A 15281-nucleotide genomic window follows, 5' to 3' on the forward strand; every position below is an offset into this window, starting at 1 on the left:
GCCAGAGAAAAACTAGATGATGTGTGATCTGAGCTCAGCATTGGGGCTGGGATGGGGCAGAGGCTCACAGTAAAATGCCTGAACTCAGAAGGCAGCGTCAGTGTTCCTGCTGTGTCTTCATAACCCAGAAGCCGCTGCAGTCAACACCAGGTGTTTATGGGAAAAGTGCCTCTTCTTGGTGTCCTTTGCATGTGCAAAACAGCAGGTGCCCGACCTCCTGATTCATGTTCTATACCGACCCACCCCACTGACACAGATTTCCCAGGCTTGTCAAATGAGAATACACTATTAACACCTGCCTTGTGCCCTGCATTTGCTCTGGGCTGGCCATTCTGGGAAAACAGTCATTTTCTAGTGACAAAGCCCTGAGGTCCTGGCTTCCTAGAAGTCAAGTCCTGAAATACACAGCACAAGGAAGGAGGTGATCTTTCTTCTGTTGGCTTTGTTTGAGGCTTCTTCTGGTTTAGTTTCTTCCTTTACTCAATGCAATGGGTCTTGGCCCTGTATTTTCTATACTTTGGGCTTCAACTGGACACATGCTAATGTTTCTAACCTTCCAGAATAGTACTGCCATCAGGGGACCAAGATTTCAACACAGGAGCCTATGGGAGACAGGCAATATTCGAATCATGGTATACCATCATTGTGCTTTCTCCTCACTTTGAAGCTCCTGCTCTCCCATCATGCTCAGATACCCCTCCCCAAGAGGCTCTGAGCACTAAGGAGAGCTTGAGAATGAGGGTTCAGTAGTGGAATTTGCTGCTACCATTTGGGGACATCTGATAAATAAAGGTGACCAGACATCCTGACCCCCGGGGTCTCCTTCCACCTTCCTCCCCTCTCTCCTTGTAGGTATCCCCTATTATCCACAGGACACTGACTGGAGGGTTCTCTGCTAGCACTTCAGCCCTCCACACTCCAGGGTGTCTTCACCTCCACTCTCTTGACACCCCTAGGTTTGAAGGAGCTACTAGGAAGCTTTCCGCAGGCCTCTTCTCGTTCTGTGTTCTATATATCTTCAGTTCAGCGTCCTGAAACTCAGTTCATTTGCAGAGGCTTTATCATTCCTGTTTGTTTTCAGGGCCCAGACTGGGGATCAAACAAGGAGCCTGCCAGGGGAGGGTTTCCTTCCCAGGCAAGAAGGGAAGAGCACAGACTAAGTGCCTAACTACATGGGAATAGCCAGGGATTTCTCACCAGCCCCCAGAGCTCAGTTCTCTTTGCATTGTACCCAGAGCAGCTCACGTGCTCTGTCTAAAGGGAATGGAGTTGGAGCAGGTGGTGTTCGGCTCTGGCTTTGAACTCAGACCACATTCCCTAAGGGTAAGTGAAGGTATGGTTTGGTTTGGTCTCAATAAAGGAATAGGAGGAGGGGACAGACACCCTTTCAGTTAAGTTTTGCATTGGCCAGGAGCCAGGAAGAAAGCAGTGTGACCGGCAGAGGCTGCAGTCAGAGGCTATTGAGAGCGCGTGCTCAGATGCAAAGCATTCAGCTGCTGAGAGCATGCCCAGAAGATTGTTTTGCAGATGAAAAAAGAAAAGCGCCTTTGAGCCTCTCTCCCATTCTGCCCTCACTGCAGTTTCACTGATCAGCCAGTTTGTTTGGTTTTGTTTTTTTGTTGTTTTGTTTTTTTTTTTTGTTTTTTGTTTTTTGTTTTTTTTTTTTTTTTTTTTTTTTTTTTTAGTTTCTTCTCGGAGTCATTGGTTTATGCTGTCCAGATGTGCACAATGGGATGGTTTTGTGTTGTGGTTTTCCAGATGTGCTCAAACAGGAAAATGAGCTTTGGCAAAGGCGGGGGAGGGGGGCTGTTTCTGCAGCCCCAGAATCTCAAGAGCCCACAACCTCACCCTTGTACAGCAGCCACAAAACTAAGGACCAAGAAAAGAGCTCAGTTAAACCAGTCCCTGTCACAGCCAAAGACACTGAGACCGATTTAGTGTGGCACACTTTGCAGACTAATCCCTTATTCCTGGGGACAGATGTTAGTAGTGTTAGATTTGGGGAGTATTCAGTGACTCCTTCATGGAGGCACACACCTGGCTCTTTTCCAGGTACTGGAACCCCTCCAAGGCAACAGAGTTTCCTAGCTTGTCCTCATGCCAGATGGGGTGAGGGAGGAAGAATAACATTAAGAATTGGAAATGTTAGTTCTATATGTTAATAGGCAAGAAATGCTAAAAAGGAAGAAAGAATGGAGAAAGGAATGCTAGTTTTTAGGTGGGACATTCACTGTTGTTTAACAAAATACATCACAACCTAGTACTTTGAGCCAGCAAGAATTGCAGGTCTTGGGAGGTATTCTAGCTGTTGTGATAACAACCAACCAACCAAACAAACAAACAACCAAACAAACAAAAAACCCTTCCAACAAAAAGCAACTTTGAGAATAAAATAGTGTTTGTTGAGCTTATAATTCCAAGTCACAGTCCATCACTGAAGGGAAGTCAAATAGGAGCTCAAAGCACCTTATCACACCCACAGTCAAGAGGAAAGAAAGATGAGTGCACACAGGCCAAGTTGCTTACTTGCTTTCAGCTGGCTCTCTCCTGTCTTACACTGTTGCATGTGGCGGAGGGGGGGGGGATGGAGGGGAGGGAGAGGATGTCTTACCATGAAGTGGTACCATTCATATGCCCATGGGTGATCGGAGCAATTTCTCGCTGAGACTCTTCCCAGGTGACTATCTTGTTAAATTGACCCTCAAAACTAAGCAGTGTGTGTGTGTGTGTGTGTGTGTGTGTGTGTGTGTGTGTGTGTGTGTGGTGGTTGTGGTGGTGTTAGGGATTAGAGACTCGAGGGTGGTTTTATTGCGTGGCTCTAGCTCTGGGTCTCTCAAGAGGTCACAGTAAATATGTCAGCCAGGGTCAAAGTGGCCCGAAGGCTAGACTAGGATGATGGAGCCCTCATCAGGCTTTTGGCAGGAGGCCTCCCCTCCTCACCACATAGGCTACTTGACTGTGATTACAACATGGCAGCCATCTTCCCCCAGACCCATCAGCCTAGAAGAGAGACAGGAGCCAAAATGCCTTCCAAGACCTTGAGAGTACTGAAGAAGTGAGTCACGCATCCCTGAGAAGGAGGGTTTCAGGGGAAAGACCCTAAAGTGAGAGTGTCAGAGCCCACTGAAGAAGTGAGTCACACATCCCTGAGAAGGAGGGTTTCAGGGGAAAGACCCTAAAGTGAGAGTGTCAGAGCCCACTGGAGGAAGAGCAAGAAGAACACCGAGAAAAGAGCATCAGCCGAAGAAACGACAGGCTAACGACAGGTGGGTCACGTCAGGCCAGGGGACAGCTTGGCCTCTGCTGCTGAGCGAATGAAGAGCCAAGAAGAGCTTTGAGCAAGGGCCCTCCATAGCCCTGCGCTGCACATAAGCAGGGAATGGACGTGAGCTGGGCAAGCGAGAAGTAAGCCACAGGCTAGCAGCTCCATTACCTTGAAGGATGTGATGGAGATGCCCACGTGGTGAAGCCAGTGAAGTCGGAAAAGTGGCTGGATTCTGAGTAGACAGAGAAACTGTTCCTTGGAGATTCCCTGTCAGGCCCCGTGAGGTGTGATGAGGTGCTGAGGACACACCAAGGTCCATGGCAGCACCTTCCTGACAGCGCAACTCAGCACATGCTCTTTGCTTCCCGTAACTTTGGATGACTAGTTCTGAGGCAGGTACTGAACTGCGTGGACCCTCAGTGCCACTGGGTGAGAATGGACTCACATTTACCTTTGGGGGGGGGGAATCTTTGTTGTTCAGCCCACAAAGTGTAAAATGCTCTTCAAGCCGTAGGGCATGCTGTTAGAAGCTAGGGTGGCCATTCCCCTGGAGGGAGGCGTGGTGAGAAGGGAGTGTGGAGCCAGAGCTACCAGCGTTCTGCCTCCTGGACTGTCTATGTGGCACAAGAGTCTGCCAGTTTGAAAATTCATCCATCAGAACTAGAGAGCCACGACAAACCATCTGTGTGTGTGTGAGAGAGAGAGAGAGAAAGTTTGTGTGTGTGGTGTGTGTATGAAAATTGGACTTAGTAGCTTTGCCTTCTTTCTTTCCCTCACAATTCTGTGTGATGGCTCAGGCATCCTGCATCCTGCATCCTGCATCCTGCATCCTGCCTGTAGACGCAGATCTCTCACTGCTGTTGCTACGTATTTTCTATTGTTTGAACGAAACTCTGTGCTCTGGCTCTTTTGGATGGGCTTCGGCGTGTGTCCAGGTTGGAGCTAATGTCCCTAGCACTGCTGGGATAAGAGCATTCTTGGTTTTCAGCTTTCCATGAACAAGTGAGCACACAGTCCCCTCCCCCCCCCCCCCAGTGCCAAGATCCACCTGCCGCTTGAGGCGTCCCAATCCAGATGGTGCATGGGGTCGGCTGGCTCTCTTTGCTATAGTCTCTGCAGGTCAAAGTCAGCAGGGCCTGACTCTGGGACTCACAGATCCCATGCATTCCTGCTCTTCTGCACGTCAGCAAGGAGAGCTGTGTACAGGCGCCCTGAACCACCCTCAGCCACCACCCTGCCCCGCGGCCTGGCCCCTGGTGTCCCTCCCTGTCTTCTTTGGGGAAGGCAGCAGACTTTAGCGGACTGGATGGGTCATCTGAGTCTGAGCCACACAGGCCCTGAGAATGGCAGGAGAAGGGTGGGGGAAGATCCCTTGCGTGCTAAGCCAGCTTTGCTGAGCGGGTAGGGACCCGCAGCCCTGCAGGGAGCACCCAGCCCCTTCCCACCTGCAGGCTCATCAAACACCTTGACAGGCTGCCCGAGTAGGAAGCCGCTGATGTCATCACCAGGCCCAAACAATCAGGCCTTTTAGGGCAGGATGATAACAATCAGAACAGTATGTAAGGGCCTGCCACGCAAGAACACACACGCTCCTTGGCCCTGGGAGGCTCCCAAAGCTGGGTGAAGCGGGGCTTGTCACAAATACGCCTTTCTCCTTTCCTCACCAGCGGGCCAGGGAACATAGCCTGGCTGAGAGTAGCCCAGGCCCTCCTCCACCTGCCGGTTTCATAGAGCAATCCTCAAGTCCCTCCACCACATACCCCAAAGAAACCTCATCCCCCAAGCCCAGAACTAAGCCTCAGGCTCAGCAACAATCCTTGTTTGGGGGACCCCACTGCCCAAGTCCAGCGGGTCCTATGTGTAAGAAGCTACGCCCAGACTAGAACCATAGTGATACTTGGAGAGTGCCACTGCCTTGGCCTGAGCAGAGGAGGCCTGGTGGTTCTCACATACTGTCCCAACAAATTCAGTCCCACGAATGGTCTCAGCACAGTGAAGCTCTCCAAAGCTTTCAGCTCTTCTCAGATAAGATGCCTAAGAGCTTGGGGGGAATTTCTTAGCTGGTAAAATGCTCTGCAAGCATTAGGACTCAAGTTTGATCCCTAGAAACCATGTTTAAAAAAGAAGAAGAAGAAGAAGAGGGATGTAGCAATGAGCATCTGTAATCCCAGTGCTGGGACATGGAGATCCCTGAGGCTTGCTGGCCAATCCGTCGAACCAAATTGGTGAGCTCTGGGTTCAGTGAGAGTCCCTGTTTTGAAACAGTAATATGGACACGACTGAGATAGGGCCTGGTGAGGAAAAGCACTTGCTACACATACCGGGCGACCTGAGTTCAGATCCTCAGAAGTCTCGAGAAACTGGATGTGAGGATGTGATGGTGGGTGTGGGCCTGTAATTTAGCAATGGCATCCAGGTGAGAGGCAGGGAGGTGTCCTCCAAGCTCCTGGGCCAGCCATCCTGCAGTGCACAGTGGAACAGCAAACAAGAGGGACCCTGCGTCCAAAACAAGGGGCAAGGCAAGGACTGACACGTGTTCTCTGACCTCCGTACACATGCTGTGGCATAAGAACACGTGCACACACATGTGAGCACACACACACACACACATACACATACACATACACACACACACTTCTTCGCTTCTAAAAAGAAACCAAAAAGAATGAAGAGCCATTGAAACCTTTCCCCATACTGCTCTCTTCCCAAGTAGCCAGAGTGGAGCAGAACCTTCGGTGTGAGCAGCTGAGTAGGTGGAAGTCAGAACCTGCTTCCCTGCTGGGGACCAGAGCCAGGTAACCACCTCTCTCTGTGTAATAGACAGATGCAGAGGTCTGCAGGAAGCTGACAAGGCCTGAAGTGTGCTCAGCAGCCTTGTAACCCTGAGGACCAGTTCCCCAACTTCTTCAAGGATATCTGCTTCCCCACCTGTGAAATGGGAATAGTGACAGAGACACCCGAGGGGTGGAACACGCTGCTACATGTCAAATGTTTTCAACTGCGCCCAGCATGTGGCCACACTACATACAAAGAGAGATTACCATCTTTTTTTTTTTTTTTTTTTTTCTAGCCAGAGGACCTCAGGCTCTATCTAATGAGCGTGATAATCAAAGATAGGAGCTGGTTTTGACTGCAGGCGGGCGAGGGGTGCACAGGGCTCTCTTCCCATCTCCTGGTGCTTGCTCTATGCTGACCCGAGTTGGAAGCTTCCCCAGGCCCACGGCCTGAGACGGTCTTAAGAAAAATGTCAGAGTGTAGTGGTCAATAAGTGGATTTGAAGGGATGCCCTCCCCACAAAACACTCCCAGAGCAAGCCACCCAGCACGAGGATCTGCCTGACAGCAGTCAGGTGGCCGACACGTAAGTGCCGTCACTTGCCTTTGGCCTCGCAAGATCTCTGGGCTTGGGCTGGGCTATTCAGCACTTGGGTTTTCCTTTTAAAAGCCACTGGAGTGTGGTAGGACAGTGCCACAGAGGGCAGGTGTCCTGGAGAGACAGGCTTTGGCACTCATCCCAATGGGTCGTGTTATATGCTTTGACTTGGTGGGAGAGGAAGGCTCGAGTCACCCTGTTGGGTCACCTCACACCTTCCTGGCTGAAGCCAGCTTCTCCCTCCCCATGTATTAGAGCTGCCCCCTTTCTTCATAGTCCATCTTGAGTATCACTTTGTTCATGATGCTCCTAGATCCACCCCTGTGCTACTCCCCTCCAGGCCATGGAGAAACTTCCGGGGTGTGGGCAAATTGTTTGCCTATGCATTCTTTTCTTCCTGAGTGCCATTGGACACTCCGAAAGATGGGTCCCCCCCATTGCCTTTCTTCCCACATGGCATCAGCACTTTCACATGGCCTAGGCTTTGTGGCTCATCACTGAGTCCCTCAGAAGGAGAACCCTGCCTGGCCATGCTCTGATTAGAGGGCATAGGAGGTGCCCCAGAATTGACCGGAAGGTTGCGCAGATTCAGTATTTGTAAGCCAGCCTGCCCCTTTCCTGCCTCCACCCCACTGTGATGACAGCGGCCCATTCTGGTGCCCAGCTCAGTACTGCCTCTTACAAAAGCCCTGGGCAGTATTTACAGCAGCTAGCATGGAAGGAGTTCCCACCATGGCCTCCAGCCCGGGAAACTTAGAGTGACTATTTCCCTGCCATGCAAAGATCCTGCAAAGAAGGCTCTCCAACATTTGACAGATGAGCTAGTGTCTGGAGCTGGGGCACAGTGTCCCTGGGACTCTATATTAATTCATTTTCTCATTGCTGTAGCAGAATCCCCAAGAAAAGCAACATAAGGGGAGAAGGGATTATTTTGGCTTGCAGTTTGAGGCGGGGGAAGGCTGTGGGGGTGTGGGGGAGAGACATGGTCCCAGGAGCTCAACGCATCTGATCACATTGTACCCATACTTAGGAAGCAAAGACCTATGAATGCAGGCACTCTGGCTCATTTTCTCCTTTTCATTCAGTCCCCAAGCCCAGCCCATAGAATAGTGCCATCTCAGTCAGCCCAGTCTACAGAATCCCCAAAAGACATGGTCAGAGAACTGTCTCCTAAGTGATTCTCAATCCTGTCAACACAGTCATCAGTAATAACCAGCACAGGCTCCTGCCCGTGTGTGTTTGGCTCCTTACAGGTCACACAGAACCTCCAAAGGCATTGAACTTGCCAGCAGCTTGGCTTTTTCCTACGGTGACGGTTAAAGTATTGAACAAGGCTCCCTTGCAACTCAAACTCTCTGACTTGTGAGAATGAGATGTGAGACTAGCATGAGGAAAACATGGCAGGCAGGAGGGTAGCCATTGAGAGGGTGGGGGAGGAGAGTCAGGCTTCTGGCTGCCCCTAGGTTTTTAAGAAGAAAGCTAACTTTCTTAACAAGAAAGCTAACTCATCTCTTGGGATGGATGTCCTGTGATGAAAAGGGAAAGGAGGCTATTCTTGATCTGCAGCCTGGAAGGACCCAGGCCACTGCCTCTGCACCTCTACCAGGCTGCAGATTAAGGAATGGCAGAGAACAGGTGGAAAATACCCTCTCCTGCAGAGGGTCGTTTTTCTGCCAGACTGAAGAGGCCCAGCCTTAACCTTGCCTGTACCTCCTCGGCACCTCAAATAGGCCTGGCAGCTCCCTCTGCTGAGTGTCAATATTTGTGAGTGAGCCCAACCCCTTCACACCCCCACCCATCCTTCCCACCCCTGGGAGTTTCCAGCATCCTCCTGGTCCTAAGAATCCTGAATTGTACCTTTGTATGCCTGCCTAGCCCTGGGTACAGTCTCTATCTACCACTGCCACCATCACTGCCACTTAAGTCCCCACAGCAGTGCCTGGCTAGCCCGTAGTGTCACTCAGCCGGGGTGGCAACATCAGCCTACAAGAACTGCTCTGACATCTTCAGGCTGAAGGTTTTAGGGAGTTGGCTGTCTAGAGGGAGATAGCCCAGGCTAACCACAAACTTACTGTGAAGCTGAGAATAACCTTGCACTTCCAGTCCTTCAGCCTCCACGTCCCAAATGCTAGGATTATGGATGTTTGTTCACCAGGTTTACTTGGTGCTAGGGATAAGCTAGGACCTTTTACACACTGGGCAATAACTACCCCAACTATGCTACATCCTCAGCCTTGTCTGCGCTAAGTGTCTGCTCCCCTTCCAAGATTCTGCATTCCTCCTCCGCAACAGATAACCGTCCTCCCCTGGGATTCGTCTTGGCCACCTGCCCTTCCTGGGTAAGCAGCTCACCCCAACGTGTCCTGGGGCAGTCCTAGGTTCGGTACTGCCAAGTCTTCCATCCCAGAAAACCCCTCAGCTCTGGAGTATCCCGAGTCCCATGAGGAAAGGTGGGAGTGCTCAGGACATTTTGATGCCCTGGCCTTGATCAGCACACACTGGCTCCAGCAGCCCTGTTATTCACCTCTTCCCCACCACCCCAAGTCCAAGGAGTGGACACTGTTTTGTTGTCTTCTTTTTTTGTTTTTGCCATTTTTTGTTCCAGGGATGCACTGATGTGCCCCTCCCCCCCCCCAGGTGTGATGTGAAATGTTAAAACAAGCTTACTTTTTAAATCCCAAGGATGGGTTGCCAGAAGCCATTCCTCTGGGTCTGGTCCACCCTGGCAAATTCTGACTCCACAGGAAAAGGAAAGTAGAAGTTTGCACACTCAAGCCAAAGCTAACTTCTCTGAGAGGCAGCACTCAAACATAGACCCTTGGCTCACCTTCCCCAGAAGAGGCCTCCTCGGGGCTGCTCCTGCCCTGAGGTTGCAGCTTGGCTCCCAGGAGCCACTTACCTGCCCCACCCTCCAGTGATACCCTATCCTATAAACCCTTTCCTGACCCTCTGGTAAGGTCCCCCTCTCATGTCTCCCCACCAGGCCCAATGACAGGTCACTAGGAGGCATGGCTGGTCAGGAAAGGGACACTGCTATTCCCACCTTCCACCAATGTGTCTTGGTGTTGGGAGCAGGAGGACTGAAACCCATCAACAGCGGTGGCAGGGTTAAGTCTGTGTATCATTCTGTCTGTGCCAGGGGCCCTTTTGAATACTGCTTGGAATTGTATAGCAGGTCCTTGAAAAGAAACCTCTCGTTTCAGCCTTTTTTCTTTTCTTTTAAATTTTAATTAATTAATTATTATTATTATTATTTTACCCAAGCTGCTAGGAAGGAGATGAGCCAGGTCTGTTTGCCCAGGAATACCATTGTAGATGCTTGGTTAGGTCAGACGTCATGGATGGCTGTATATTACAACTGTGGCTTCAAGCCATCAGCTCAATATCAGGCACATTTTTTCTCCTCACAGTCTCCCATCCCTTCCATCGTGTCTAGCAGTAGGCTCAGAGCTTGACCTCTGACGGCCTTCCCTGATAGCCGAGCCCCTCCGTCCATCCCTCCTCTTGGGTTCTTTAGCCCCTGTGCTTCTGCTAGCTCCGGAATCCTGCACCTGCGGCCACAGCTGCTTGGTCGGTCCTGCCCTTGTTCCGAAGAGTCCCCTCCAGGGCCTCCCAAGTCAGTTCCAAGTACAGTGAACACCCAGTCTGCAGTGCTTCGGTGTGCTCACAAGAGGTCCCTGGTGTCGACAGCTCCGAGCTTGTGCTGGGCATCTAGAGAGCAGAAAACAGGCTCTTGCAATGGAGGTGGCTTTGACTACTGTCTTCCTCCTCACCCCTGCTGATGGTGCTCATCATCAGCTGTTGATCCCCAACCATAGCACCTTCTTCAGACACTGCAGGCATGGGCCCCTTAATCCATCAGAGTCTGCAGAGCTGTCCCAGGCAAAAGCCTCTGGTAAAGCTCCCTGGTAGCTGGAGTGGAGAGCTGCTGGTTCTGAGAACTGTGGATTCAAAGCATAACCCAGAGCCGATGCTGCTGATGAAAAGAAGTAGAGGACCCCATCCGGTTGTGCTTTGGATATGGAGTGTCTCCTGAAGGCGTTGTCCCCAGTGACCAATCCAGTCGTTGAGATGTGATCAGATTGTAGTGGCTCTGGCTTCCTTTTGTCGTTGTTGATGGATTCATAATTCAATGGCATTTGGACCAGCTGATAGACACTCCCAGGGTTGGGTCCTCACTAGAAACAGATCACTACAGACGTGTCCTTGGAGGTTGTCTCTTGTCCCAAGCCCTTTCTCTATGTCTCTCCACTTCCTTGATGTCATGTGAACAGCTTTGCTCTACGTTGTATTCCCTGACATGATACTTTATCTTACTATGACCAGACACAATGGAGCCATGTGACCACAGACTAAATGCTTGGACACTGTGAGCCAAAGCAAATCCTTCCTTCCTTCCTTCCTTCCTTCCTTCCTTCCTTCCTTCCTTCCTTCTTTCCTTCCTTCCTTCCCTCCTTCCCTCCTTCCCTCCTTCCCTCCTTCCCTCCTTCCCTCCTTCCCTCCTTCCCTCCTTCCTTCCTTCCTTCCTTCGGTATTTATGTAAAGGCATTTTGTTACAGCAATGAGAAACTGATAGAATGTACAGCCAGGTATGGGAACACGGCAGGTGTGTGTGTGTGTGTGTGTGTGTGTGTGTGTGTGTGTGTGTGTAGGTAGGTAGGAAGGAAGGCAGAGAGGCTATAGATTCAGCACATGGTCTCAGGAGCCCAGGAATGTTCAGGATACACTTTCTGATCACACAGCAAAGCATTACCCTGCAGAGAAAGACCTGGCAGGACTATGGGGTGTGGCCCCTGTGCCAGGGCTAGGGCAGGGCAGTGACAATGAGGTTTGCCAAGGATGGAAGAATGGGGTTTCTATGTGGCTTATCAGGGCTCGGCCCCAGTGCAGGATGTGGAGGAGGCTTCCCAATCTACCTGGTGAATGGTAGAACTTTGAACTGGACTCATAATTTGGACTTGTTGGCGACACTGGGTTGGTGGTTCCATGCATGTGCTTAGGAGAGGTCATGCTCCTGCCTGTGTGTATGGAAGGGTGGATACTAACAGCGGACTATAAGCCAGCATCCAAGCTCCATCCTTGCATCACAGAAGAGACCCAGGACCTAGTTTGACCCCTTAGGCTGATCTCTTTGGGGAAAAAAAGAATCCTTGGCTTTGGGCTCTCCAATAGGTCAAGAAAATTGATTTGTTTGACCATTATTTGGAGAGAGGCAAAGAGTGAGCTGAAGGAAGGTGAAGCCGTGCTGCCAGGGGCTGTAGAGAAGACAGTGTAGGCATACTGAAACTTCGGCAGGAACTTAGTCTTGAGATTTGTTTCTTCCACAGAAATGTATGCCAGAGTTTCTCCCTCTTGGAATAGGAGCTCAGGGTCTTCTTGGACATAAAACTGGTAGAAGACGCTTCAAGAACAAACTGTAGTTCTCCCTGTGGCTTTCCCGTAGTTCTGTCCCTGTGGGAAAGAATATAGAAAGAATATCCTAATCAGGAATCACAAGACTTCTGTATTCTTCTCTATTGCTGAGCTACCCATAACCAAGGCAACTTAGCAAAGAAAGGTTTAACTGGGCTTGTAGTTCCAGAGTATTAGAGTCCATGGCAGCAGACTGAAGGCATGGCAGCAGTAACAGCTCAGGTCTCGAACTGAAAGCAGGAGTCAGAGAGCGCACTGGGAAAAGAAGCCTCAAAGCTTACCTCCAGTGACACACCTCCTCCAACAAGCTCTTGCTCCTTCCCAAATAGTTACACCAGCTGGGGTCCAAGTATATAAACGTACGATTTAACTAAATGCAATGCCTGCCAGCTAAATATTTGTAAGTTCAATTTTGGTAGGGCCCAGGGTCCAGGGCCATTAAGCCCCATATGAGACACATGGATATATGTGGTGAAGGTGGATGAAATGTGTGAGATGAAGCCCTCATACAAAATGGAGATTTGATATTTAATACTGAGTATTATCCTTTGTGGTCTTTGCTGGAGTCTAGTCTAGAGGTCCTTGGCCAGAGCTGGCCTGGTGTGCTTTCAAGGCAGCAAATTATGTTCTTACCTTGGGAGTCTGGGGCCTGATGTGCTTTCAAGGCAGCAAATTATGTTCTTACCTTGGGAGTCTGGGACCAAGGATGGAGTGGCCAGTAAAGACAGGGCGGAGCCCAGGTGCTGGCCTGCAGCCTTGCCTTGTATTTGTTCAGAGCTGAGGAGAAAATTCCTATTGGAGCAAAGTGGACAGATAGGAGACAATTGGCCAGAAAGCCAAGCATGAGGCCATTTTCCCTTTCCTATCTAGACTACCCACCCACAACTCCTTCTGTCATAGGCCAACACAGCTACCATTAATGCCCTTGAAGCTCTGTTATTAGAAAGGTCCTCTGTGGACTATCCCTAGGACCTGTCCAACCAAGGTAGAGTCTTGTCCAGGGAGGTAATCTCAAATTACCTGCTGCTTCTGTGGCATCTCTCCTTCCTTTGCAAGTTGGCGTGAGGGCCCATGTGTGCACATTTTGAATTTCGATCACAAATGTGCCTGTGTGCCTTGTCGCCCTGTGTGTATTGCCTGTGTGCTTACCTCATTCCCATTCTTCACTCATTGCAATCTGATTTCTGGCTTCTGCACAAAGCAGCCTCTGAAAGACAGGCCCCCAGTATCTGACTCAGGCATGCAACACAACCCCCCAGTGTCCTGCAGAGGCTCTCAACAGTGAGCACCACCCAAGTCCAGTGAAACACAGCAAGAGTCCATGGGAGGCCTGAGCCTGGAGCCACATTGGTGTCACCTTCAGATTCCCTGTGCTACTTCTGATGTCCCTTCTGGACCATAAGAAATAGAAACTCAAGCACACAAAATATCTCTATGTGTTAAGAACTTCTCAGGTGTTGTTAGGTTGTCCTATGACGTGATAATCCCTCAAAGTGAACGCCATTATCCTCATGTTGTATGCTAGACAGACAGGTAAAAGTCAGTGGCAGAACCTGGGACATCCTGACTTGGAGGCAGCATGTTCCGTGCTGCACTAAAGCATAGTAAAGCCAGATCATGCTTTAAGACAGGAGGGCAACAAGAAAGGCAGTGTTACTCCCTCCTATGGCACTACCCACATGTGGGCCCTCCTTTTTCCTTTGCCCCCCATGGATCCTTGCTTGCTCCCTGGCACCAAAGGAAGGATTCAGGTCTTGACAAGCTACCCTTTTTGATGGGTTCAGGATTCCAGACAAGACATTTTACATGTTGTTCTAAGTTACTCTGTACTATGTCACATTCTGACTAAGAGCAACTTAGGGGCATGGCTTATTTCAGCTCACAGATCACACTCTATCATGGAGGAAAGTCAGGACAGAAAATCAATCAGGGACTTGGAAGTGGAGGCCATGGAGGAGCTCTGCTCGCTCACAGGCTCATCCTTAGCCAGCTTTCTTACACAGCCCAGGACCATCTGCCCAGGGAATATTGCTGCCCGCAGTGGCCTGGGCCCTCCTAATCAATTAATAATCAAGACACTCCCCTACGGACATTGCCCACTGGTTGGTCTGACCAAAGCAACTCTTCTCTAAGATGGCTCTGGGCTGTGTTAAATAGTCAAAGCTAACTAGGACTTATACCATCTTGTGTTTTTGTAGGAATCTGGCCATTGGAATTGGGATCCAGAATTTTCCAGAGGGCCTGGCTGTCAGCCTCCCTCTGCATGGAGCAGGCTTCTCTACCTGGAGAGCTTTCTGGTGAGCGCACCAGCCCATTGGGTCAGAGGAGAGTCGTGTGGGCTATAAACTACTCAGTGTGACCTCCCTTCTCTTGGCTCATGTGGGAAGCCAGTACAGGGCTTCCAGAAGAACACCACAAACATGGGTGAATGATATACCCACAGTAGAGGCCTCCAAGAAACAGGCTTGTCTCTTGACCTTTGACCTTTACACAACCAGCTTGAGTGGCTATATCCCTTTTCAAAGGCCTCTGCCGATAGCAAGCTGTAGCCATCAGCACTAGGTGCTTGCTTCCACCTTAATGCTTCTCTCACCATCACAATATCCTTAGCTGAGGATCATCTTGCCATCACCTGGTCCTGGAAGTCATTGCATGAGCTTTTCTCACACATCTTCCACTTGGGACATCGGCCTCACACATCTCTTTGCTAAAACAATCCCTGGTTTACAACATACAGTCCCAGTGCTCATGCAGATTGCTAATAGGAAGGGTTTTAAAATGCCTTCCATTGTATAGGGCCCTGTGACTTGCAAGTTTGTACATGTACTTAAATGATCCTGTTTCCACCCTCTACAGATCCCTTTCTCCATTGTTAGAGTCCCTCAAATAGAGGATGTGGGAGAGAAGGGAAGTGGGTGGCCTTTGAGATTTTCATAACCTACCAAAGCCATAGTTGTCATTTCAAATAGTTGAGGCACCAGGAAGAGAAGAGGGCAGAGATGCAGAGATTTGTGGTCAGCACCAAGATCGGGAATTGAAGTTTTTTTCCTGTCTCTTAACTTCCAGTCTGGGCTAGATGTCAAAGCCACATTTTCCAGAGAAAACAAGGCCACAGGCAGGGCTTGGATAGACTAAGGACCCGTCTGTCCTGCTGGTCTATTCATGAAAACACAAGGAGCTGGGATGCAGTATCTACTCTAAAAGATCCCACAGCAAAAGTAGGCTCTCTCCC

At 50.1% G+C, this 15281-nt stretch overlaps 1 protein-coding gene across 9 annotated transcripts in view; it reads left to right on the forward strand.

Annotated features, from left to right (window-relative positions):
- The window catches only part of Slc39a11 (solute carrier family 39 member 11), a 389328-nt gene that overhangs the window by 369628 nt on the left and 4419 nt on the right, over nucleotides 1-15281 (forward strand). For 8 of the 9 annotated variants that reach the window (XM_060386462.1, XM_060386454.1, XM_060386455.1 and 5 more), the window contains one exon: nucleotides 14248-14346. The exons of the other annotated variant lie outside the window; for it this stretch is intronic. In XM_060386462.1, the coding sequence (XP_060242445.1) occupies nucleotides 14248-14346 (99 nt within the window). The remainder of the gene's footprint in view (nucleotides 1-14247; nucleotides 14347-15281) is intronic. 9 annotated transcript variants of the gene reach the window in all.

Source organism: Meriones unguiculatus, chromosome 7 (assembly GCF_030254825.1).
Source record: "Meriones unguiculatus strain TT.TT164.6M chromosome 7, Bangor_MerUng_6.1, whole genome shotgun sequence".
NCBI lineage: Eukaryota > Metazoa > Chordata > Mammalia > Rodentia > Muridae > Meriones > Meriones unguiculatus.